At 36.6% G+C, this 24227-nt stretch overlaps 1 protein-coding gene across 1 annotated transcript in view; it reads left to right on the plus strand.

Annotated features, from left to right (window-relative positions):
- Positions 1 to 9082, plus strand: part of LOC150085034 (saccharopine dehydrogenase-like oxidoreductase) — an 85885-nt gene extending 76803 nt beyond the window's left edge. The window contains exon 12 of the mRNA XM_090376744.1: positions 8629 to 9082. Coding sequence (XP_090232870.1) covers positions 8629 to 8725 — 97 coding nt within the window. The 3' untranslated portion in view covers positions 8726 to 9082. The remainder of the gene's footprint in view (positions 1 to 8628) is intronic.
- The last annotated feature ends 15145 nt before the right edge of the window (positions 9083 to 24227 follow it).

Genomic DNA, 24227 nt, shown 5'->3' on the forward strand with positions numbered 1-24227 from the left:
TGGGTAGAGTTGCAAAAATATATAGGTGTTTGTTTACTATAAATTGATGCACACGAAACTTTTGCAAAAAAGAAACTAAAATGATAATGAAAAATACTAGTAAATACAGTACAAATGATTTTTATTCCAATATGTACATACCAAAAGAATATAAGTGAAGTATGTACTGTATTTTTATTTTGAAAAATAACTGATCGGCTTAGTTTGCAGTTTTTTTTTTTTATCTGAATACATCTCTTTATAATATAGAATGTCATTTTGCAACGCCTGCCTTACTTTCATACCTCGTTCAATGTTTGGATCTAGAAGAACACTCAGCACCATTACATTTCTTCTTTCCACTCATATTTGTGTATAAAGGTGTAATGTTTTTGAAAAATCTTTAAAAAAAATATTGGTACAGCTTACACATAATCAACGACCTCACTGCTCTGAATCTAGTGTTTACTAATCTATCAAAGCTAGCAGAGTCCATATATAATGGGAGTTGTGACAACAGTCAGTGTGGCCTTGAATCCATAATGCATTGGCCTACGTGCTGGCATTATAATACATACATACATATCAAATGTGTTGGTGCATAACACAGTTAATATTTTTTCAATTTGTAAACCGTGCTGTTTGAAACCGCACTATGCGAGGTATTTTTCACTTTTCCAGGCCTTTTTTGTGATCAAATGTTTTATTTAAGTCTTTCTTTCATGATCTATTGCCTAAGTGCATAGCTAGATTGCCTAGCTATGCACTGGTTACAATCTGGAAAATGTGGGATGAACTGGAAAAAACTGGCTGGGGCCCACAACACAGTCCAGAAACATTAAAGCCATGTGTGAGGGTGAACATGGGGTTAACTGTGGAAGTAAAAAAAAAAGTGAAAACACTACACCCAGCATACTCCTCCTTTATAATCTCTTATCCACCAGATAAAGCAATGCCGACCAGGCTAGCCGGGTGGGTCAAGTGCCTGCCTGGTAACCCAAAGGATGCAGGGTTCAATTCCTGCTTCAGGCTTGGATCAAAGTACTGCAAAAACCTTGGGAGGTGCATTATGGCCACAGAAGCCTATGTGCCAACAACTACCAAAAAAAAAAAAATAAATAAAGCAACTCGCTTTATCTAGTGGATAAGGCATGATAAGGCCATCTGTCTCTGTAGGGCTTGACTAAGGTACCTTAGTCAAGCCCTACAGAGACAGATGGGCCAGACCACTGGTTAAAAATGATGCAAGGAATCAATAGCAATAAAAAAAAATCTCAATAGCTGGGGATGCAGAACATCACATCCGCTTGTTTGCACAAAACGTGAGCATCTCAAATAAGCTCTGCTCCTTACAAACAGTGATGATGCAGGATGACCTGGATTTCATTTACTTAATCGAAACCTGGTTGGGAAATGGAAAACAGTTAGATTGGCTAACTGCAGCAGCAAGCTACAAATGTCTGGGAACCGGAAGAACAGATAGATGAAGAGGGAGTTAATTTGCCATCAAAATAAATACCAGCCTATAAGAGAACGAACAACCAATTCAAATAATTTAAGGAATTTGCATTACCTTTTTCAAAAGAGCACGTGAAAATACAGTTATGCATCATATACCTCCCACCTGAGCACACAAAGGAGACAAGAAACGAACTATGCGTGGCTTGTTGCAAATCTAAAGCCATCAGTCGACACAATAGTGGGAGATTTTAATTTGCCTCTTCCGAAACACAGGGAGGCCAAGAAAGAGCCGGATGCTACGTTAGGCGCATTGCACTTAACACAGCTTCCGACACCAGTGACAAGGGAATGCAGCAACTTGACCTGTTGTACCATAGTTCATAAGGCTAACGCAAAACTTCATAAAATTTAAGTTGGACCACAATCCCATTGAAGTAGAACTGAAGATCCATAAATACATGCAGGGTAAGCACACGAACTGGGCAAAGCAAAGTATCTTCTCTGTGAAGTATATTAATGCAGAAGTTATTCTTAATCATCTAACTTGCAGGTCATTCCAGTTGCAACTGGAATGACCTGCAAGAAAAGCCAGTAGACAAAGCTTTAGAAATGATCACTAAAAAGCTATACAAAACAGCATTGGAAGGAGCAGCAAAAGAAATCAAAATATCTGAGAGAAAAGAATGGTTCAACCCACAACTGAAAGAAAGTTTTCTCGGGAAGCAAAAACTGTATAGAAAATGGCAAAGAACGGGTCATCCAGCTGATCACATTCGTTATGAGGAGGAGAGCACATTTCATCAAATCAAAAAGACAGGCACACTGCAATTTGATAATAACAAATTAAAACAAGCAAAAAAGAATTACTAGCAATAGAAATAACCCAGGGGCTCCCATCTGAGTATGGGCTTGGCACACCCAGGGTCCCGAGCTGGATATCATCATTCTTCTCTTTCGTGGTGATTCCCTTCTCTCTTTCTCTCTCTCTCACAGGGTAACTCAGAATTTCTTTTTTTTTTGGCTGGTGCAGCATAAGCCTTAGGCTTCCTTGCACCACATGGCTAATAATAATAAAAAAAATTCATGTAAGAAGATGGATGCATATCATGCACGACTGTCTTATTTCAAATTTAAGCTATAAGAAAAATGGTCTATAACATGACCACTGATAATATATTAATATTTAGTATCCATCTGTTGCAAAATTCTAAGTCTGTGCAGTATTTTCATGTAAGTTGGATGTTTTTTATTTTCACATTGTTGTAAAGGGTTCCTTATACAAAAGCTTTAACTGTTTGTTTCTCTATATTCAACTCTATACATCAGAATTTCCATTAGTTTCATTTTCAGTTGGTGGCAGCAGAAAGATTAGCTGTTGAGAGCTTGTTATGAATATTGATAAACAGATCCTGAATCTTTTTCATACATCCCTTGAACAAGTGCCTTGCTTGGTTCCTGAACTGCTAATGTAGTCTCTGAAAAATAATCTGGTGTATGGCTTCAGGTCAAAATATTGTTTAAATAAATTTGGTTTGAAATTACTGAAAGAAGTATAGTGATGCTGCTTGTGATCACATGTTAGGATGTCCTTTCTTTTGTCATTCTATGAGTGCAAGTTGTTTTTGTTCAATTCAGCTAGATTGTCTCTAGGTGTATTGTTACTATACCTTTTGGAAAATAAAGTTCTTTGCATAGTTAAAAAAAACCCTTACTCCACACAAGATAATCCATTAACTAGCTTTTGCTTTTTCATAATATGGGAAATTTTAGATGCATATTTTTCTTAAATTTATAACTTCTTGCAATCATATTGTATTCTAAATAAATGGTATGAAACTTAGATAAGTACTTCAAGATACATGAGATGAATGAAAAAGTCCAGTGTCAGCTTGTTTAAATACGTGTGATCATGTATTTAAAAACCTTAACTCGGGTTTTTAAACTTGTCCTGACTGTTGACAAGAGTTTGGTATGGAGATCCTGTACTCGGCTCTTCACTTATTAAAGAAGTTCTTAAATACATGACATCCTTGTAGCTGCTGACCAAAGTGGGAAATAAGCTTAAACATCAGAGTAATTGTAAGAAAGAGGACACCTACAAAATCTGCGAGACAAGTCTCCTTTCAGCCATCAAGTTATGACAAATGAATTTCACAAAAAAAATGTTCGGAAGGGGGCGGAGGAGGAACGAGGAAAACTGTCAAGATTGATATGGTGGCTTTTATACTGGTTCAAAATTTTTACAACCTCCATCAATCCTGATGGAGGTTGTGTGTGCACATTGCATATATATATATATATATATATATATATATATATATATAGAAAGAAATTCAGCTTTGGATGCTCCATTCTTCAGGAGTACAAGGCACTCCAGTGAACAAAGGAAGAATGTATTTTTGATACCCTCTCAACCCATAAAGCTTGAAATCAAGCAGCTGTAGCCTCTATACAGCTTTGGATGCTCCATTCTTCAGGAGTACAAGGCACTCCAGTGAACAAAGGAAGAATGTATTTTTGATACCCTCTCAACCCATAAAGGTTGAAATCAAGCAGCTGTAGCCTCTATACAATGTCAGCCAGTAAGAAAACAGTGAAGTAACTGTGTTTAAAGTTCCTGCCTAGTGAGGTAACTGAAGCTGTGAAAAATTTATTAAAATAGTACTTTTAGTTTAGAGTATCTAATAATTATATTTCAAACTTCAGGTAATAAAGATACCTTGTAACTGCTAATGTATAAATTGACCAAAATGATTTTTTTAACATTAAATGAATGAACCAAAAGATGTGAAAAATGTGCCAGAGAGTACTCTGGCTAAGCTACCATCTCTTACTGGGATACAGTCTATTACACTGATGCACGATTAGTCCAGTTTAAACATTTGTATAAGAATAAGAGAAATCTACATCAATATATGTAGAACACTTCCTTATGACACTCTCCAGAAATTAAAAAGAATATAAATTTAATGCAAAATGATTTCTGTAATTGTCATTCCTGTTATCAAGACAAGACATGGTCAAAGTCCTGTCAGCTTTGGGAAGGAAAGTGTTTTTCAAGATTTACATTAAACTTTCTTAATTAACTTTTTAACTGTTTTTATTTGATTGATTTTTATTACTGTAATCATTTTGCATTAAATTAATTTTAATTTCTGGAGAGTCATAAGGAAGTGTTCTATGTATCATATTGCAGTAAATTTCTTATTCTTCTAGCACACTTGAAATACAACGTAGGCCATATTGAGCATCGTAGCTTTTTTTTTATACTATAAAAATATATACTAGACTAGAAAAGACAAGTTATGTCACACTTGATGAAATAGCACAAGCACAGAGTAAAACTTTGGTAATCAGTAGTTCCAGACTTTACGAGTTAATTTGTTCCTAGCGTGAGCTTGGAAAGTGAGAATTTTTTTTTTTTTTTCACATAGACCTAATGTTAAAAATAGGGGTTGTATGTTCAAGTGAAATTTCATTATAGTAATGTTAAATAAAGGTCAACAAAACAATAGTTTATGCTTAAACAAAGATTCATTTATCCGAAGAAATTAAAACATCCTTTAAAATCAAGCAAATTATAATAAAACTTATGTTAACAAATGTTTATTCATCGTCGACTAAGTGCACACTTGATGGTTCTTCACTCATTGTTGGCTTGGTTTGTTGAACCCACAAGGTGTAGTTTTCTTTTTTGGAAATGCTTCAAGAGTTGTGGGTTTCCAAGACGGGCTTTTTTCTTTAGAAATTTCACGATAGCATGCGTAAGCATTTTTTAAAATCTGTTCTTGAAATTTGAACCTTGTGGCTTGAAAATCTCGTTTGCTTTTTCTGTGTCAAGCCCCTTGAAATTAAGGAATGAATAGGAGTTTCAGCTGTTAAATCTTCACATTTTGCCATTTCAAGATCTTGATTTGTGAGCACTCCATTATGTGTTTGATGCAGATAAGTGATGTTAGTTGTAGAAACCTCAAACTGCAATTGGTTAGTAATATTAATGATTGCTTCTATTTCATTTTGTACGATCTCTGCTGGTTCCTGAAATCCTTCAAAATTATCAATAAAATGAAGTTTATTCCAAACACCATGCTTTTCTGTAATTTTGTTATTTTGATTGCATCTAAAATATGGAGCATTTTTCCAAAATGCTTTAAGAGTTGGCCCTCCTTATCTGCTTGAACAAATAAATGCATGCACAGTAGTGTATTGTATAGCTATGTGCATGGTTTGGTTTTAAATGCTGTATTTATGAATGTTTAGCATTTATTTATTGCAATTAATGTTCATATTTTCAATTGTTGATATTTGAAAAAAAACGGTAAACCCAGGAACTTCCTGTACAGTACGGCGGTTTTCAATTATATCCATGTTCATTATGTTCAGCACTTTTTCGAGTTTTCTGGCATGACTTGCTCAGCAACAGACTGAGAAAGGTGTTGGTGCCATTTTATTGTTATTCAGTCTGTTTATAGCATATGATAGTGTAAACATGTTATTAGACTTTTATATGCATTTGCAAGTGAAAAAAGGCTGTTCCACTTTGTGGCAGGGTTTGGAACTAACCCACTGTGTGGGACCCTACTGTATATCATATGCAAAGGTAACAGAACTGAGTTTAAAAAAATTGTGAACTGAATAAAAATAACCATACACAGAAAATTAAAAACCCATATGTATATATTGAAATGCAGTAATAGAGCAGTGACTGGAAGAAAATTCCAGAAGTGAAAACTCAACCCTGCCCCCCCCTCCATTTTTGTAAATTATTGTGGTTTTTTTGGGATTTTATCTTTCTTTGAAAAATTAGTCTTTGTTACTGTGTGTGGAGTCTACATTGTCATTTTGTGCCATATTCCATTTCTTTATTACTCTTCCAGATTAACCTAATTCCTATCTTTACTCAAGTTAGCACATGATTGTGCCACATTTTTAGTATTTGCTGCTTCTTGCACTTTTGCCTTGTCACTACTTTCTCTAAATTTATAGCACAGTTGTTAACTTCATGGAAATAGCAGAGGCAGTCTCACTGATCCTAAGTTTTTCATGTCTGGAAGACACTTATATTTAAGTATCTGTTTATTTGGTTCACAATTTAAGCTTTTAGTTTTGTTACCTTTGTGCATGACTCATCTTTTATTTTTGGCTGTTTGCATGAATTTAAGTCTGACATCTAGAAAAATTAGGCAGATGGGTTGAGAAGTGGCAAATGAAGTTTAATATCAACAAATGAAGGTGTACTGCACATGTGTAGCAATAATTCCAGCTTAATGTACCAACTGTGGTGCCACGTTCAAGATATTAGGTAATGAAACAGATCTGAGGCTTTGTATAATGCAGATGGGCTGCTAGGACAACTTATGGGGTTTTCTCAATGATATATGGGAGATTTTTCCAGAAGGGACAAGGTGATTATCCTGTTCTATAAGGCAATAGTTTACACCACATCTTGAGTACTGCATACAAATCTGGAAGCCTCCTTTTAGTAAGGATCTAGATGAGTTGAAATTCTTGCAGGAAAGGTCAGTGAGATTTAGTGAGGGAAACAAAAGGTATTCTTACCAAGCAAGACTTTGGTTTTGCAATTTGCAGCATCTGGAAACTAGACACCTGCAGTTAGATCTGATTTGAGGTACTTAAGGCTTTGAATGAATTGGGTAAGCTAAATGTTGATGGCATTCTTATCCTTGTTCAGACAATACTCATAATGGGGCATAAATTTAAATTGAAGAATGGTTCCAAGATGGATGTGAAAATTTTATTTCAGGTTGATCAGTTTATACATTATCAGCAAGTAGCTGATTGTTGGAAATACTACAAACTTTCTAGTATATAGTGGAAGTGGGTAGTTTGAATAAGTTTAAAGAATAAGAAAAAATTTTAGAGGGGATGGACAGGTAATGAGCAAGTTTTCTAATGCTGTGTTAGCTTGTTTCCTTGTATCACATGCTAATAATAATAGCCTTTTCTAATCTAATTTGATCTAATTTTTATATTATCACATCACATCCTCAGTATATCAGACTTTGGTATTTCCTGCACTTTGGCCTTACTACCTGCTGTGCTTCCCATCCAGTACCACATCCAGTATTGGTTCTTTCTCTTAAAATGAAAATATCAGGTTGATCAGTTTTAAGTTACAAGGCTGCTTTATTATTTGCAGTTTGAAATATAATTAGATACTGTATTTTCACTAGTGGTGCTGTTTGTTTGTGTGTGTGTGTTTTTACAATTTCAGTTGCTTTGCTGGTCAGGAATGTGTTTGCTACTGGTTAATACTGTAAGGGAAGGGCTACAGATAATCAAACTAGCTATTGATGGGTTAACAAAACATTGCATTCTTCCTTCAACCACTGGAAGATCCTAGTAGCTCTCTGGAGTTAAATGCATTAGCACTTTATTTTTTCTCACATTCTTTTTGTGATATACAACCTCAATCTTTGACAGGTTTAGACTTGTAAGGAGACATCAACTTGCTGATTTTTCTGGAGTTTCACTTTGAAATTGTCAATTTTCTGCATAGTCTATTTGTGATAATGTTCATGTTGCAGACCTGCTGAGATGCATGTGGTACGTATAGATTGTCGGTCATCCTGCAACCACTACAGCTGATAGTGGCCGCTGCTGCTGAAAGCTCCTGTGTTAGTGGTTTTAAACAACTTATCGCTTTTAATTTTATATATTTTATTCTTGTTATACAACATTTATTTTGTTTTAATATACAGTAATATGATCAGTATTTTTATTTTATCATAAAGGATTTGAGTCAGTGTTATTTAGTAGCATTACAGATGAATTAGTGATAATTTTATGTCAAAGGAAACTGTCATCTCTGACATCTTGGGAGCTTTCCTGTTTCTTTTAATTACTCCATTCTGTGTATAGTGGTGGATTTTTATATTAAAATTTGCATGCTTGTTATACTTCAAGCTTCAGTATTAGTAAGGCCAAATCATGCAACTTTTTCTGTTAGTCAAAAATAAGATTATTCATATGGTGTCTGTTTGGTCACTGCTCCTTGAAATCACTTTAGCTTCCTTACTCCTAGCTTATGTGTAATTCCAGTATCTCTTTTTTTTTTTTTTGTTTGGTTATCAACTACAAAAATATATTTTATTCCTGACCTCAAAGGGCATTTATAATTTAGTTAAATATTTTCTTAAATTGATGCGTATTTTTTTTTTTATTTAGGGGAGGTGTGATTACTCCTGGAGCAGCATTCAGAAGGACATCACTGATTGATCGTCTTAAAGAAAATGGCTTTACATTTATTGTGAAAGATGATTAATATGATCAATTGATGCTCAATGTTTGGTTAACTTTACTTCAGTATTTGAGCAGATGTGGCTTGCATTCCAGATAGCCATTATAGCTTTGTTTTGCTTATTAGTGTTTGAGAAGTATAATGGTTCAATTAACAAAACTAAGTCATTTCAGGTTTTACCCTAAATGTTTATGTAATTGTAAAGTTGGTAAAATCTTTACAAAATTCAGAGGACCAACACTGTTAATGATATGTTTATGTACTGTAAAAAAAAAGTTAATTATTGAAAGCTTTCACCTTGTTGTCCCAAACTGCCTTACACGTACCGTCCATGTATCATCCTCCATAAGTGATTTCTTTGTAATCAAGAATTAATAATAAAAATAAGCTTTAAGGAGTTTAATTCTTTCTGCTAAAAATAAGCTTCAACAGCTGTTTCTCACACTAATGTCCCTTATTTCTTTGAAATTTTCAACTTTTTTGAATGCAGTAAAAAATCTGTAAATTTAAGTTAAAATGAAATTAATGAAATTAAGGTAAGACAACTGCTTCATTAAACACTTTAATTTGGCAATTAAAATTGGGAAAACACCATGAAAATAAATTGCTACCAACAGCTATCCACTTAAGCTGTTCAGTCACTGTTAGTTCTAGGAAAACACATTGGACAACTTCCCAAAAGAGAGGAGACATGTACTCGAGTGATTAATTTAATAGAAATCTTCCTCCCAACCAAAATCATTGGGGGTAAGGAAAGGAAAATCTCGCATGATCTGTTTATAGTTTTTCCTAGTATCCTCATGTCCTCTTTAATATTTGAGTTTATTACTCACTTCCATTATTTTATATTAGATTCCATTTTTTTCTAAATTATTCTCATATGCTAAAAACTATGTATAGTTTGTTAGTATCTATAACTCCATTGGAAAAGCTCTCATTGGTAACAGTGCATATATGCACTGTCCTCTCCACACTAGTTGAAAAATGGCAGTTTCAAATCCCTTACCTTCAAAATTTGGGTTCTCATGTTTAACTTCTGCCCAGATAAAAGGTTCACTCAAACTTTTTCAGCAACCTAATGCAAAGTTTCATCAAACTCCTTCAAATAGTTACTGCTGGAGGGGAGGATTTTGTTAAAAAGGTGCTTTTTACAGATTGCATAAGCCAAAATTGGAGATTGTCACAGTTCATGTACTATGACTTTAAAACTTAATTTAGCCATTAAAGAATACCAAGAAATGTAGTAAATGGTTTAGGGGATTAAGCACCATCAATTAGAACAGTTTTCAATTGGTTCAATGAATTTAAATTTGGAAAAACCAATTTTGAAGATGAACCTTACCACCTTCAACAGCTGTCACACCTGAAACTTGAGCTGGAAAGATTTTTACTGAGAAGATTGAATTCATCATCATCAGCCATTTTCAATCCACTGCAGGATGAAGGCCTCTCCAGCAACTTTCCAGTTCCTTCTGTTTTGAGCACTGGCCATCCATTTACTTTTTTTTTTTTTATGTGAACCCCAAACATGAGAGGTATTAGAACCTTTAGTACTGTGCTTGGGTTGGAGGCTGAGAAGATGAAAGAAGATATTTGTTGACATTGCACTTGAACTTCTGTAGATTGTAATTTTCAGGAAATACGTATGAAGGAAGGTTGTTCCAGAAAACAGCAGTTGAATGAATAAATGAGGAAGATGAAAAGTTGGTTCTGTGGGTTTGAAGTTGGACAGTAAATGGATGTTGGCTGGTGGCGGCATGTGTTTGGACTGTTTTGAAAGAGAGAGCGGGAATTATTGAAGCCAATTCAGAAGAACAGTGCCCGTGGAAGTATCTGTAGAAGAGACATGCAGCAGAAACAGTAAGTCTATGAGAAAGCGAGTGGAGAGACTCTGTTAGAGATGAATCATTAATTAATCTAACTGCCCTCTTCTGAATGGAATCAAGAAGCTTGAGAGAGGTTTTGGGGGCACCACCCCAGATGTGGGAACAATATTCCATGGCAGGGCGGATTTGCAATTTATACAGAGTGAGCAGCTGTTTGGAAAAGTAATGCCGAGAGCAAAAGAGAAAACCAAGTTTTTTAAATGCAGAGGAAGCAATATTTCTAATGTGCTTGTGCCAAGAGAGATTAGAAGTCAGGGTAATTCACAAGAGATATATATCATTTTGCCTAGAAATCGGAGTGTCACTAAAGATAAGCATAGGAGCAGAAGAATCCTTTTTGCGAGATATAAGACAAGACTGAGTTTTAGAAGGGTTGAAATCAACTAAGTTGTCTTTGCCCCACTGGAGAATTACCTGAAGATCGGCATTTAAGGAATTGGTAGCAGATTTTCAAGAAGTTGAAGCTGACTGAGCAGGACAAGGTTTCTCAAAATGGAAAGTTGAATGCAATGTACTATCATCGGCAAAACTATGGATAGGATTTCCAGTCAATGGAAGGTCATTGATATACAAGAGGAAAAGAGTGGGGGAAAGAACTGAACCTTGGGGGACACCGGCATTAGTGAAGTTAGAAGACAGCCATCTACCATCACCCTCAGTGAACAATCAGAGAGAAAACTGGATAACCAATTACTAAAATCAGTTGGCAAACCATAAGATGGAAGCTTGTTTAGAAGACCTTTATGCCAAACATGATTAAAAGCCTTTGAGATGTCAAGAGCAACTACTTGTGTTTCACCGAACCTTTCCATTGAATTAGTCCATAAATGGGTAACATAAGCCAGAATATCACCAGTGGATCGACACTGACAGAATCCATACTGGCAATCGTTGATCAGATGGAAGGTTTCTAGGTAGTTTAAGAGTTGACGGTTAATTGATTTCTCCATTACTTTAGAAAGAGTAGAAGTAATTGGATGGGAGGGATTTGTCACCCTTTTTAGGAACTGGCTGGATATGGGCAAATTTCCAAGCAGAAGGAAAAACATCTTTGGAATAAGAAAGTGAAAAAAGGCAGCAAAGAATAGTAAGTTCAGGAGCACAGGTTTTGAGAACAAGTGGAGAAATACCATTGGAACCTGGAGCTTTCTTAGCATCAAGATTCGTCGACATCCTTTTGACGGAAGACCACAGGAGGCATTGAATGGAGCATGGTGGGAGGTGTTTTTACCAAGATCGTTAATATGAGTTGGAAGAAAAATGTGATGCTAGCAGGTCAGCTTTATCCTTGGCTGAAGTGACAACAGAATCATCTGGTTTGGACAGAGGTGGGAGCAGAGATGGGCAAAAGTTGTGGCCAATAGCTTTGGCAAGGGACCAGAATGCTTGGCTACCATTAGGGCAAGAAGCAAGTTTTTACTCCTAAAAAAAAAAAAAGGTAAAGTGCAGCCATTATCAACTCACTGCAGGATGGAAGCCTCCTCAACAATTCATGCTGAGGGAAATGGACCATAATCTGCCACGCTGGTCCAGTGCGGGTTGGAAAATCGACCATATTCAGCAGTCAGGGGCTTGAACTCTGGTCTACTCAAAGAGTGTGTGCTACTGCACTGCTGCTCCTGACCATTCGGCTATGGAGGCTGTCTTTTTCTACTCTTAGCCTGTTCAAAGAACTGATTAATAACTGCTTTACAATTGTTGCGAGCTTTGGTGTAGGCAGAAAATGAAACTGAAGAATTAGAAACAAGCCAATTACGATATGCAACATTCTTCTCCTGAACAGCCTTAGCACATTTATTGGAAAACCAAGGTTTAGATAAAGGACAAGATTTTAAAGTGGAGTGTGGGATAAGGTATGATGTGGCTGGCAAGTGTGAAATGTTATACTCAATTTCAAATATCTTATCTAACCAATTTTGGGAGGGTTTTTTTTAATACTATAGGACTTCATAGTAAAGGTAGCCAAGCTACCAACAAAAGCCAAGCAAGCACAGCTTGTTTGTCTCTTGTTGGTAGCTTGTCTCCCAATTTGGGAAAAAATTACAAAAAAATTGGTTTGAAAAATTAGCAATCCAGTTTTTTTAAATTTCACTTCTCTTAAAAATTATGACCTGAGCTTCAGTGTGGCAGGTACCTGTGGTTCATATTTAGTGCAGATAGCCAATGGGTCTAGGAGTTTTCAAGAATGCTTGGTCTTTAATCTACATTAAATTGATTTTATAAATAAAATTGCAGTTGGTGACTGAAGTTTTTTGAAGTGAAATTTCTTTAGGCATGCTCTAGGCAGTTTTGATATGGGAGTAACTTGCGTTCATGAATTGACAAAAAACCAACAAAAATGCGACCATTGCCATAAGTAAATGCATTATAAGCACTCTGAACAGCCAACTATCGTATGAGGCTAAATTTCCCGGTTCTTGTGCAATCACTGAAATCAGGCATGGCTAGTAATTGGAAGGGTGGCTACCTGGTGATGTGGTGTAATTGACTTTTTTTGCTTTCCCTTTTTATTTGTTAACCTGTGAAAAATATTCTTCAGATTTTCTCGTATCATTTAATTTTTGTTAATTGTTAAGATAAAGTGTAAATCTGGGCTTTATATCTTTACTTTTATAGCCTGTGGATAATATTCCTCCTATTTTTGCTTATTAGAATCACTGTTAATATAATTAACTCAATTTGTAAATGCGATCACAATGACCACCAGCAAAACCACCTCCATTGAGTACAAAGGAGAGACCTAAGCTATTTCAACAGAGGTAAAAATTACAGCATGTGGTGGAGTTGGACAAAGAAGCTGGAGAAGGTCCATCCACATCTTCAGAGCTTTGCATCTCCCCAGAAATGTTAGATGTTAATTTGGAAGGAGTTTTCATGGAATTTAATACTGAAAATGATAAAGCCCTCTAAACCCAGTTATAAACAAAAAGAAACCAAAAACAACTGTGAGAAATACTCCAAATCATTCAACACACAATACACATCTCAAGCAGCAACAGGATTTTAAGAAACACCAAATCATCCATGCAGTTAAATGTATATTCTTGAATAATGATTTTGGTTCCATGTGTGATTGGCTTTGGTTCAAGAACGATGTGAAGATTGTAGCAGCTTGACATGATGCTCATCTTCAAACAGCTTTTCCAAATGCTGGCCTGAACAGCCATCGTAGCTCTATCAAAGTCAGATGGCTTTAAATGCCACAGAACTTGCTGAAATGATTTGGTAACAGAACATCTCATATCTCTGAGGCTTCCATTCATGTAGATTCGTTGCTTGCGGCATTTAGATGGGATCCTTGGCCAAGTAATGTTCACCTAAAGTGAATATTGTTTTAACAAACTTTTGCCATAATGAAAATAGTTGTAGGTGCTGGCTGATTTATACCTTATTATCAATGCTTTCAAAATCTTGTTTGAATGATATAGTTTTGAAGAAAAATTCAGTACAATAAATTATTTTCAAAACCCATGTATGCTCTACTATATTTTCCACATTTCTGAATGAATCATGACTATACTCCAACCCCTCAAAGGAAGAGTACAGCATTCAGCAAACATTTTACAGGGGGGAAACAAATGATTGCAAATTTGGGTATATATCAGTTTGTGCTTGATATTAAAATAATAAGTTATCTACTGTACTAAATCTGAATATGTGGTTTCTTATAAAATATGCTTCAATGTTACTTTCTGAACAATTTTTTTTTTCTACATGTATTTCACCATATTATTTAGTATTGATTTTAAAATAAAGTTAAATAAGCAAATATTACTACTTATACATATAAAAAGTGTAACAGAATTTATCTGAACAAACAATGGTTCTTTTGAAGTAATTTTCAGTGCAATCATTTTTCATTTTAATATAACAATTTTGGTGAAAAATAATTTGCCCAGCCTTGTGCATTTGTGGTTAGATTTTACAGGAGGAAAAAAAGACTAAATTACAAAAAACAAAACTATAAAAGATAGAAGCTTATTTAGAAGGCTTTTATTCCAAAACACATTCTCTTAATATAACTGCTTGGGTGTCCAAACTTTTTCTATGGAATTTGTTGCAGGATGAGTAATATAAGCCATCAACATAGATGAAATTCCCACCGACAATTTTTCACCATATGGAAGAACAGGATAATATTTGATAGTTTCTCTATTACGTTGGAAAGAGTTGAAGTGCAAAAATGATTGTCAGATAGGAACAAATTCTCAAGCAGAATAAGAGCAAAACAAACTTGTTAATGTATGCAGTGTTACATTTCATTATTCTTTACACATTAGCAAACAGTAATTCATAACAAAATAAAAAGCAAATTATATGCACAAACCAATAGCACTGCATTTCAATATATCCACCGTGTTGCTTGCTCATTCCTCCATATCAATATATGGATAGCATATGTGAGATATATATAAAAAAATCTCTGGATTTCTATTTGTCTGATTTTTTTTTTAAATTTAGATTTTCTAAAATCTTAATTTTAAAATTTAATTTTAGATTTTTTTAAATTTAAATTTTAAATTAACAATTCATTTTAAATGCAGCTCTTATAAAAACTGATCCACTGGACAAAGAAAGCTAACTGCCAAACATCTATTGCTCTGATTTTTACAAAATTGGGGAAAGCTTGACCAGTCTCTAAAAGAGCTAAATATAAAAATTCATCTGCTGGGAGTTATTACATGTGGATGGATGGAAAAAGCAATAATTGAAGGATTTCTAACAGTCCAATTTCAATGAAATTGAAATGGCTTGACAAAAGGAGGGCACTCTGGTCATGGAAGAGAACAGTTGTGGATTTTTGGCTGCTGTAAAGGGTTATCCCTTTACAGCAGCCAAAAGAATACAATAAAACTATATAAGTATTTAGATAGTTTTATTGTATTCTTCGTTAATTAACATACTACATTGTGTTTTACAAAGATATTAAATAGGTTTAGGAGTATTTGTTAGCTTCTTATTTTGAATTTAACTAGTGATTCTTGAAAGTTACGACTCCTAGTGTTGGCGCCAATATTGTTGAACTAGCTGCCATATTGTAATCGATAAGAAATAGCACAACGTATATCTCGAACTGATAGCGTAAGGTATAACGCAATATGAAGCACTGTATTAGGAATCTGTTAGCTTGGTATAGAATTTTTAATTGATCAAAAATATTTATTAATCTTATTAAATTCCATTGTTAATTAAACTGTATTTAAAAGGAAATCACGACCCAGACTAGAGCTGCGAAGCAAAGATCACAAACTAGCTAGAGTGCTGTGGCGTGTGGCAGAAACAAAGGGGGCAATTCTCCAACGCATCAGTCTCAAAAAATTTGAGAAATGTTTGCTGAACTTACTAAAACAGGACATGATGTGCTAGATACCTAGAGTGTCAAGAAATTAGGCATCAACCCAGCATTCTGATGGGTTTCTATGAGAGCTTGAGGTGTAGGGTAAATGCCCTAGAAGAAATTAATGAGGAGCCCATCAAACTCTCAGCTCAACAGCAGAGATCACTCCTGTGCATCAGGCAACACAGAGGCAATCTCTAAGGCAGAATGCACTGGTCCCAAAAGAAAGAGTAATTGTTGGTGACTCTATTGTGAGGGAGATGGGGAATATACTATGCAAGAAGGATAGGTGGAACAGGACCAGGGTATGTCTGCCAGGGGAAAAAGCTGATGACGTTGCAGAGCAGATATCTTTTAAGGGCACAAAAGGTGATATTGTATATGTTGGCACTAAGGACATTAAGAGAGCTGTAGATTTACTCAACAAGTACAGGTCAATGCTGAAAAAAAAGCAGTGAGCTAGGGTTGCATGTGAAAGTATCTGCAATTCTGCCCAGACACAATAGGAGGGAGTATATGATGAGAGCCTTGTCAATCAATTCTGCCCTGGAGAGATGGTGCAAGGCTCAAGGGGTAGAATTTTTTTTCAGCCTAGTCTTTGCTTGTTGATAGGAGAGACTACTTCTATAGGGATGGGGTACACATAAATAGAAAGGGTGCAAGAATATCTGCTGATGCTATCGAGGCAGTGTTAGATGCGTTGGAAAACTGCTAGCTTGGGGAGGATATGCAGACTAAAAGGTTAACAGTGGCCACAGGCAGAGGCAACAGTGATTCTTGCACTGCTTCTATTAGAATGAGCAGAAGCATGGAAAGAAAAGCAATGGAGATTTCCAGGACTGTTGAGAGTCATAGTGGAACAAGAAAATACACGGGTTATGTTAAAGTTGAAACAGGTGCATGTACACCAATGCTAGGAGTATAGTTAATAACTTTGATGAGCTTGAAGTGCCAGTCAAGACATCAAAGGCAGATATTGTTGGGATATCAGAGATGTGGTGTCACACAGATATATGCAGTGCAGAATTGGAATTTGGGGAGTACAACATGGACAGGAAGGGAGGAGAAACTGTGCTGTTAGTTAAGAAACAAAATCTAAGGAAGTGCATCCAATTGATGGTGGTGAACAATGCAATGTTGAGTCTGTTTGGTGTGATATAAGCACTGCGAAAGCAAAAATGAGTAGGTGTGTGTTATAGGCCTAATGAATCTGATGAGTATAATGAGCAATTGTGCAGAGAAATAGGAATATTCTTATAATGGGGATTTTAATTTCCCAGAGACAGACTGGAATTCGTGGGTTGGTCACTCGCACACTAGCAAGGTTTTTTTTTGGATGAATGTTTTCTACAGCAGAGAGAGAGAGAAAGAAATACTCTTGATCTGATTATCAGCAGTGATTATTCATACATTAAGAATTTGCAGATGAAGGAAACACCACTGGGTGGCAGTGATCACAATGAACTGATATGGGAATTAAAGATGTAACTACCATCGAGGCTAAAGGGAAAGGCTTTTGCTTTCGCAAAGGTGTTTGACAGTTTTTAAATTCTGTGCAGTGGGATCAACTGATGTTGTTACCAACGTTGAATTCTAAATGGGAAGCCTTCAGGGACTTAATCTTGGAGGCTACTAGAAAAGCTTAGTCCCCATGGACTCGACTTTTCATTCCAACTAAGAAGTACTGTTCAAGATTCAGGCCTAAATGGACGTCAGATGACTTAATGAGGCTCGTGGCAGAGAAGAAAAATGTATGGGATACACATAAATTATCAGGTAATATAGAAGCCTTTGGCAGATATAAGCTTCTTTAAGATAAAACAGTTCTTTACTTATGTAAACTCTAGAAGGAAAGGGATGAATCAGATTGGACCACTTAACATAGATGGGTTGACTATTGATGATCATGCTCATGTAACTGATAAACTGAATGAGTATTTTGCATCTACATTCACACATGAGTTATTCAATGAGGTGAGTGCCAGAAGTTTATCAAACAGGGAACTAAGTGATTTTGTAATAACTGAGATCAAAGTGGAGGAGAAACTGTTGAAGTTAAATATAAGAAAGGCACCTGGAGTGGACAGGATCCATCCAGATATATCAAAGGAGGCAGAAAAGGAAGCAAACCCTTAGCCATAATTATGAGAGCTTCCTTGGACTCAGGGGAGGTCCCCATGGACTGGAGGTGTACAAATATATCACCATTCAAAAGGTGACAAGTAATTATAGACCTGTTAACTTGTGTTCCGGAGAAAATAATGGAGTCAGTGGTTAAAGAAGCATTGCAGGATTATCTAGACAAGACTGCAGTAATAGTTAAAACACAGCATGGGTTTGTTAAAGGGAGGTCTTGTCCAACCAAGTATATGATAAAAATAATTTTGATATCATATACTTGGATTTCAGGAAATCTTTTCATATACTGTTGCACATGGAAGACTGCTGTACAAATTGGAGAGGTATGGCATTAAGGGTAAGTTGCTACAATGGATGGTTGAGTGGGAGACAACAGAGTGGTAATCAATGGACACTACTCTGTGGACAAATGTTATTAGTGTTATTAGGGTTCAGTGCTGGGCCCATTGTTGTTTTGTGTATTCATCAATGATATTGATGAAGGTATATCAGGATTAATGTTCAAGTTTGTAGATGATACCAAGGTTGGCAGGGTTGTTAACAACAGTAAAGAGAGTATGCTACTCCAACTGGATATAGATAAGTTTGGCGAATGGGCTGAGAAGTGGCAATTGAAGTTTAACATTGACAAATGCAAAGTGCTGCATATGGGTAGCAATAACCCAAGAGAAACGTACCAACTGTGTGGTACTACACTCAGGGAAGTGGAAAGTGAATTAGACCTGGGAGTAATTGTGCAGTCAAATATGAAGTTTGTTGAGCAGTGCAGACAGGCTGCCAGGGCAGGTCACGTAGTCTTGTCAATGATATACAGGGTGTCTCAAAAATGTCGGTACAAACGTTTAGGGGGAGGTAGGTAACATATAAAGGAATGTGAATTGCATAGGAACCCATAACGTCACCGTAAGTCTGTAGACGGCGCTGTTCATCAGGTCGTGAGAGGGAAAATTTCTGGTTTACTCATTCAAGCAGTAGTCGCCGCACGAAGAGCATGCATCGATATACGAACTGTGAGCTGGCAGATATGCACCTAGTGTATGGATTAGCAGAGGGCACTGGACGAGCTGCTCAACGAATTTATGGAGAACGCTTCCAACACAGACATGTACTGGACCACAGTTTGTTTGCACGTGTGCATCAAAATTTGTGCGATTATGGGTCATTTAGAGGTAACAGGAGTAGTGCAGGCAGACTACGTTCGACGCAAACTCGTGCCATGTAAGAAAGCGTTGAATGCCGTCCAGAATAATCCTGCTACCAGCACACGTGCCGTTGCCTCTGCCTTAGGAGTGTCTCGTTGCAGTGTACAGCGTGTCTGGCATGACAATTCCTTACACCCCTTTCATCTCCAAAGGATTCAGTTACTGCTCCCCCAAGATCATTCTGCACGTGTGGCTTTTGTGCAGTGGTTTCTCCAAGAAAGTGTTCAAGACTTGAATTTTTCAGCCTATGTTTTGGTCACGGATGAGGCTTATTTCACTTGGGAAGGCTTATTCAATCAGCACATGGCTCATGTGTGGGCTCACGACAGCCCACACAGTGTTTGCCCCCATGTGGCACAACATAGCTTCGCAATAAATGTGTGGGCAGGTATGGTCAGTGACTGTTTAGTCAGACCATACCTGTTACCATCCCGCATGAACTCCGCTAAATATCGGATCTTTCTTGAACAAGTTCTTCCAGGGTTATTTTACGCTGTTCCAGCAAATGTGAGAAACAACATTTGGTTTCAACATGACGGGTGCCTGCCCATTATGGAAGGTACGTTCGTGACCATTTGAACAGGCGTTTTGGGTGTCGATGGATTGGCCGTGATGGACCCGCTGCCTGGCCCCCACACTCACCTGATTTATCGAGCCTTGATTTCTTTCTGTGGGGGGGGCCCTCAAATCTATCGTGTATGAATCGCCTGTGGAGACGGAAATGGATCTCGTGGCGAGACTTGTCTGCGCTGATGCTACTGTCAAAGAAACTCCAGGTGTGTTTGACCGTGTCCACCAATCCATGCTGCGTTGGTGTCACGCATGCATCGCGTCTCATGGTGGAACCTTCTAACATCTGTTGTAACATCATGAAATGCATTCATCTCATACTCCATTGTTAATATTATGTCAAATAAATGTTTGCTGCTAATTACTGTCTTGTGTCATTTTTGCTTCTTGTGCCTCTACTACTACTTTCCCGTGACGTTTCTGGTTATGGGTTCCTATACGATTCATATTCCTTTAGATGTTACCTACCTCCCCTAAACGTTTGTACCAATATTTTTGAGACACCCTGTATAGGAATTTTGGAATTTTTTGGAATATAGGAATTTTGCTAGCAGGGAGGAGATGATTATTCCATTGTACAAGGCAATGGTCAGGCCACACCTAGAGTACTGTGTACAGGTGTGGAGGCCTCATTTTAGGAAGATTGTAGAGTTGTTAGAATGAGTACAATGAAGGGCAACAAGATTGGTGAAGGGAACAAAGGAGTGCTCTTACCAAGAAAGGCTTATGTTCTGCAAATTGCAGCGCCTGGAGAGTGATCTGATTGAGGTGTATAAGGCCTTGAGTGGGTTGAGCAAGCCGAATGCTGATGGAATTCTTCCTCTTGCTCAGATTAAGAACCTGAGGGGGCATAGATTAAAATTGAGGAAAGACAGTTGTAGAATGGATGTGTGGAAGTTTGCCTTTAGCCAGCGGGTGGTCGATTGGCAGAACAGACTTCCATCTTTTGGTGTGGAAGTTGATAGCCTAAATAAATTTAAGGCTGAGCTGGACAGGCATTTGGAACGAATGGAGGGGTGAAATTGGAGGTGATTTTTTTTGGCTGATACTGCATAAGCTTGCTTTCTTGCATCGTATACCTCTACTAATGCTAAATTTTTCTAAAACAGTGAAATATAAAATTAGGAAAAGGCAAACACGAATAAGTTATTACGTGACTGTTATAGGCACACAATAAGTAAGTTAGGCTATATTGTGCCACATACATTCAATGATCACTGAACTGTGATCACCCCATCCACAATGAACTGTGCTGCACAGTTTGCAGCATGAAAAGCTAAACAGCTTTGTATGCTAGAGAAGTGGTCTGCATCTGGTTGTGCTAGTCAAAGTGTAAAAGTAGCAGTTTCTGGATGTAGTAAAGATATTACAGAGTTTCAAAGGGGCAAGGTTGTGGGAGCTTGTGCACCGAGTACTTCCATAAGGGAAATGGTGCATCTCAGTTGCTCGTGGCCCACTGTAGTGAAAGTGTACAAAGAATGATGTTGAATAGGTCAAACCACCTCCCACCAACAAAGGGTTATGCAAGGTGGATGGTTGTGGTGAGCAAAGGGTGCAGCTCCTTGAATAGGCCATTGTTTAAGTTGCATCACAATACAGTGCCCCAATGATGATTCAATGCACATTCAGATGTATGGGGTTCCACATCACGTGATCCACCCTCTCCTTACTGCTGAACACTGTAAACAACAGACAGGTTGAACCCTTGAGGACTGGACACAAGTGTGCTGAGCTGATGGGTCTGGATACCTGGTGCAACATGGTGACAGACAGATACCATGCATGGCACAAGCAACATAAGTCCATGGACCCATCATGCATGGCACCCACTATCCAGGCAGGTTGTAGTGGTTGCTTAATGTGGGGCATGTATTGTTGGTGAGCATTATGACCCCTGCTGCATGTGGACCAGTGTTTCACTGGGGAGGTCTACCTGTAGCTCTTAGGAGAGCTACCAGAAAAAATGCACCCTGCCGTATTGCATTTTTTCCCAGACAGAAATGGGATCTTCTAAGACCATGTGTCGTTTCATCGGGCCTACACTGTGCCCAAGTGGTTCGAGGAACGGGTTGAAGATATCAACCATCTTGATTGGCCTCCAAATTTTCCAGATCTCTATCCAATTGAACACCTGTGAAATGTTTTGGAACAGGAAGCGAGGCACATGGACATGCAACTATCATCTCTTCTGACATCTAGGGGAGTCAGCATCTAGGCAAATAGGGGCTGTTAAAAGTGAATGGTAGCCCAACAAGGTATTAGGTAGGTGATTGCTGAGCTATAATATGCCTATAAATTGCATGTGTTCTGTAGTTTATTTTCTGGACAAAAAACCTTGCTACCCTCATATGACCTAATTCAACCATGTTGTGAAAAGTGATAAAACAGGTTAATTGTGGAGCACAGATGAAGGTCAAGTGGTGAAATGCCATCAGTACCTGGATACCTTGGTATCAAGATGCTGATTGCCTTTTCATCAGAAAGCTTGAAGCATTAATGCAACAATGTGGTAGGAGATTTACCAAGATCAGTGATGAAATGCTAAGTCAGTTTTATTTTAGACTTAAGATGCACTAGAAACATCAAGATATACAGTGAAACCTAGTTGTCTTGGAACCTGACCCTTGCCAGATCTTGGTTGGTCATATTATAGTTAAGAAGAAAAAAGATTTTGAATAAAAATGCTATGATTGGAACCCATGAGGAGACAAGACAAAACTAAGAACTTTAAAATAAGAGTTATTGCATTTCATGGTAACATGCAATTTACCTGCTAAAGCATATGTAATGTATTAATTAATTATTAATTCCAAATAAAGACTGAAATGCTGTTAAGACAGTATCAGAGTATTCTGGATGATTCTCTGAAAAAAAAAATAAATAAATAAATAATAATGTTGTGATTTTTCTATTTCTGAAAGTTGACAGGCATGTATAATGATTAAATACACTGGGAAAAGGCAGGAGAGTGTAACTTCGCAATATGTAACCATAAATTACCATACGACAGTTCAAAAATATGAGGTTTTATTCTATTTTAAGAATTATAAATAGCTACAATTTTTACATTGCACAATGGAGATAATACCATGTATTACTCCCATATCTATTTTTGTAATTTTACATTTCATGCTATTTACATTATTAGTCTTTTGGCTAAAACTTAAATTAGCACAGTTCCTAGAGAAGTAAATTCTTAAAGAGAGACAAGAACTGTCTCATTATTTGAGCTACGTTCTCAGTAAGCTGGCACTCAAGTTCCACTGATGTTTGTTGACTGAACACTCAGTATATAACAGCTTTGGTAAGTCTTCATAATAGAGGAATGTGAGAAAATGGAATACAAATCTGAAATGCTTTAAAAACATGCAGAAATGGTACTAATAGTTTCATGTGTACCAATACACTGAAATAGTTTGGTAAAAATACTGCTCTTTACTGATTACTATAAAAACTAACAGTAAAATATCTGTAGTTATCTTTACTGTATCCCTACAAAAATTTCTTCACATTATCTCACTTTGAATTGCTATCAGGATTGTTTATCTGAAATGAGTAAAAGCAAAAAACATTCTTTGCCATACCAGATTGTCATTTCAACAATTTCCTTAATTGAGCAATCATTTGTTTGCTGAAAGTTAAATGGAATTTATCAAAACTCTACAAACAGACTTATATAAAACAGGTTTAGATGGGGGGGGGGGGGTTGTTGTTACAACATTATGAAGTTTTCTAACAGAAAAACAGCTAAAACAAACTCTTCCTCTCAGATAATACTAAATTACAAAAGATTGCTCCATTTCTCAAATACTGCATTATATTAAGATAAGAATTTTTACTTTCCAAGTTACACTCAAAATTTATGTAGCCTTAAGGATAAAATTTCAAATAAAAGTACTTATTTTATATTCATAATATACAAGGTTAATTTTGTTAAATATCTTTGAGTGTGTTTCTACTTTGTAGCAAAATAAAGTGACTCAGAGATTATATGATTTCTGAGATCCTAGTATTCTAAAGTCAAAAGAATATGAAAATCGAGAGAGATTAAAAGAAAAAGTTTTTTATGTTAATAATATTCCCTTTCTGTCATTGTCATAAATAGGATATGTTATATTTGATGAATCTTGCAGAAGATTCTGCAGGACAGAGAGAGGAATGACTGGCGAACATGACATGCTGCATAGGTCATCTGGATTAAGCAATAATCTGGATCAGTGAAGCAAAGATAGCAGTCTGTCTCCAATATCAAAAGATTTCATAGGAATCTCTTCCGGAAAATTACCCATGAGGTTTGATTCCACATATATTCAATTTACACGGTAGTCTGATATTAAGACAAAAGGTCATGCTCATTGGACTCAGACAATCAGCACAAAAGCATAGTAAAT

Source organism: Mastigoproctus giganteus, chromosome 6 (genome assembly GCF_048544385.1).
Source record: "Mastigoproctus giganteus isolate SK-2022 chromosome 6, ASM4854438v1, whole genome shotgun sequence".
NCBI lineage: Eukaryota > Metazoa > Arthropoda > Arachnida > Uropygi > Thelyphonidae > Mastigoproctus > Mastigoproctus giganteus.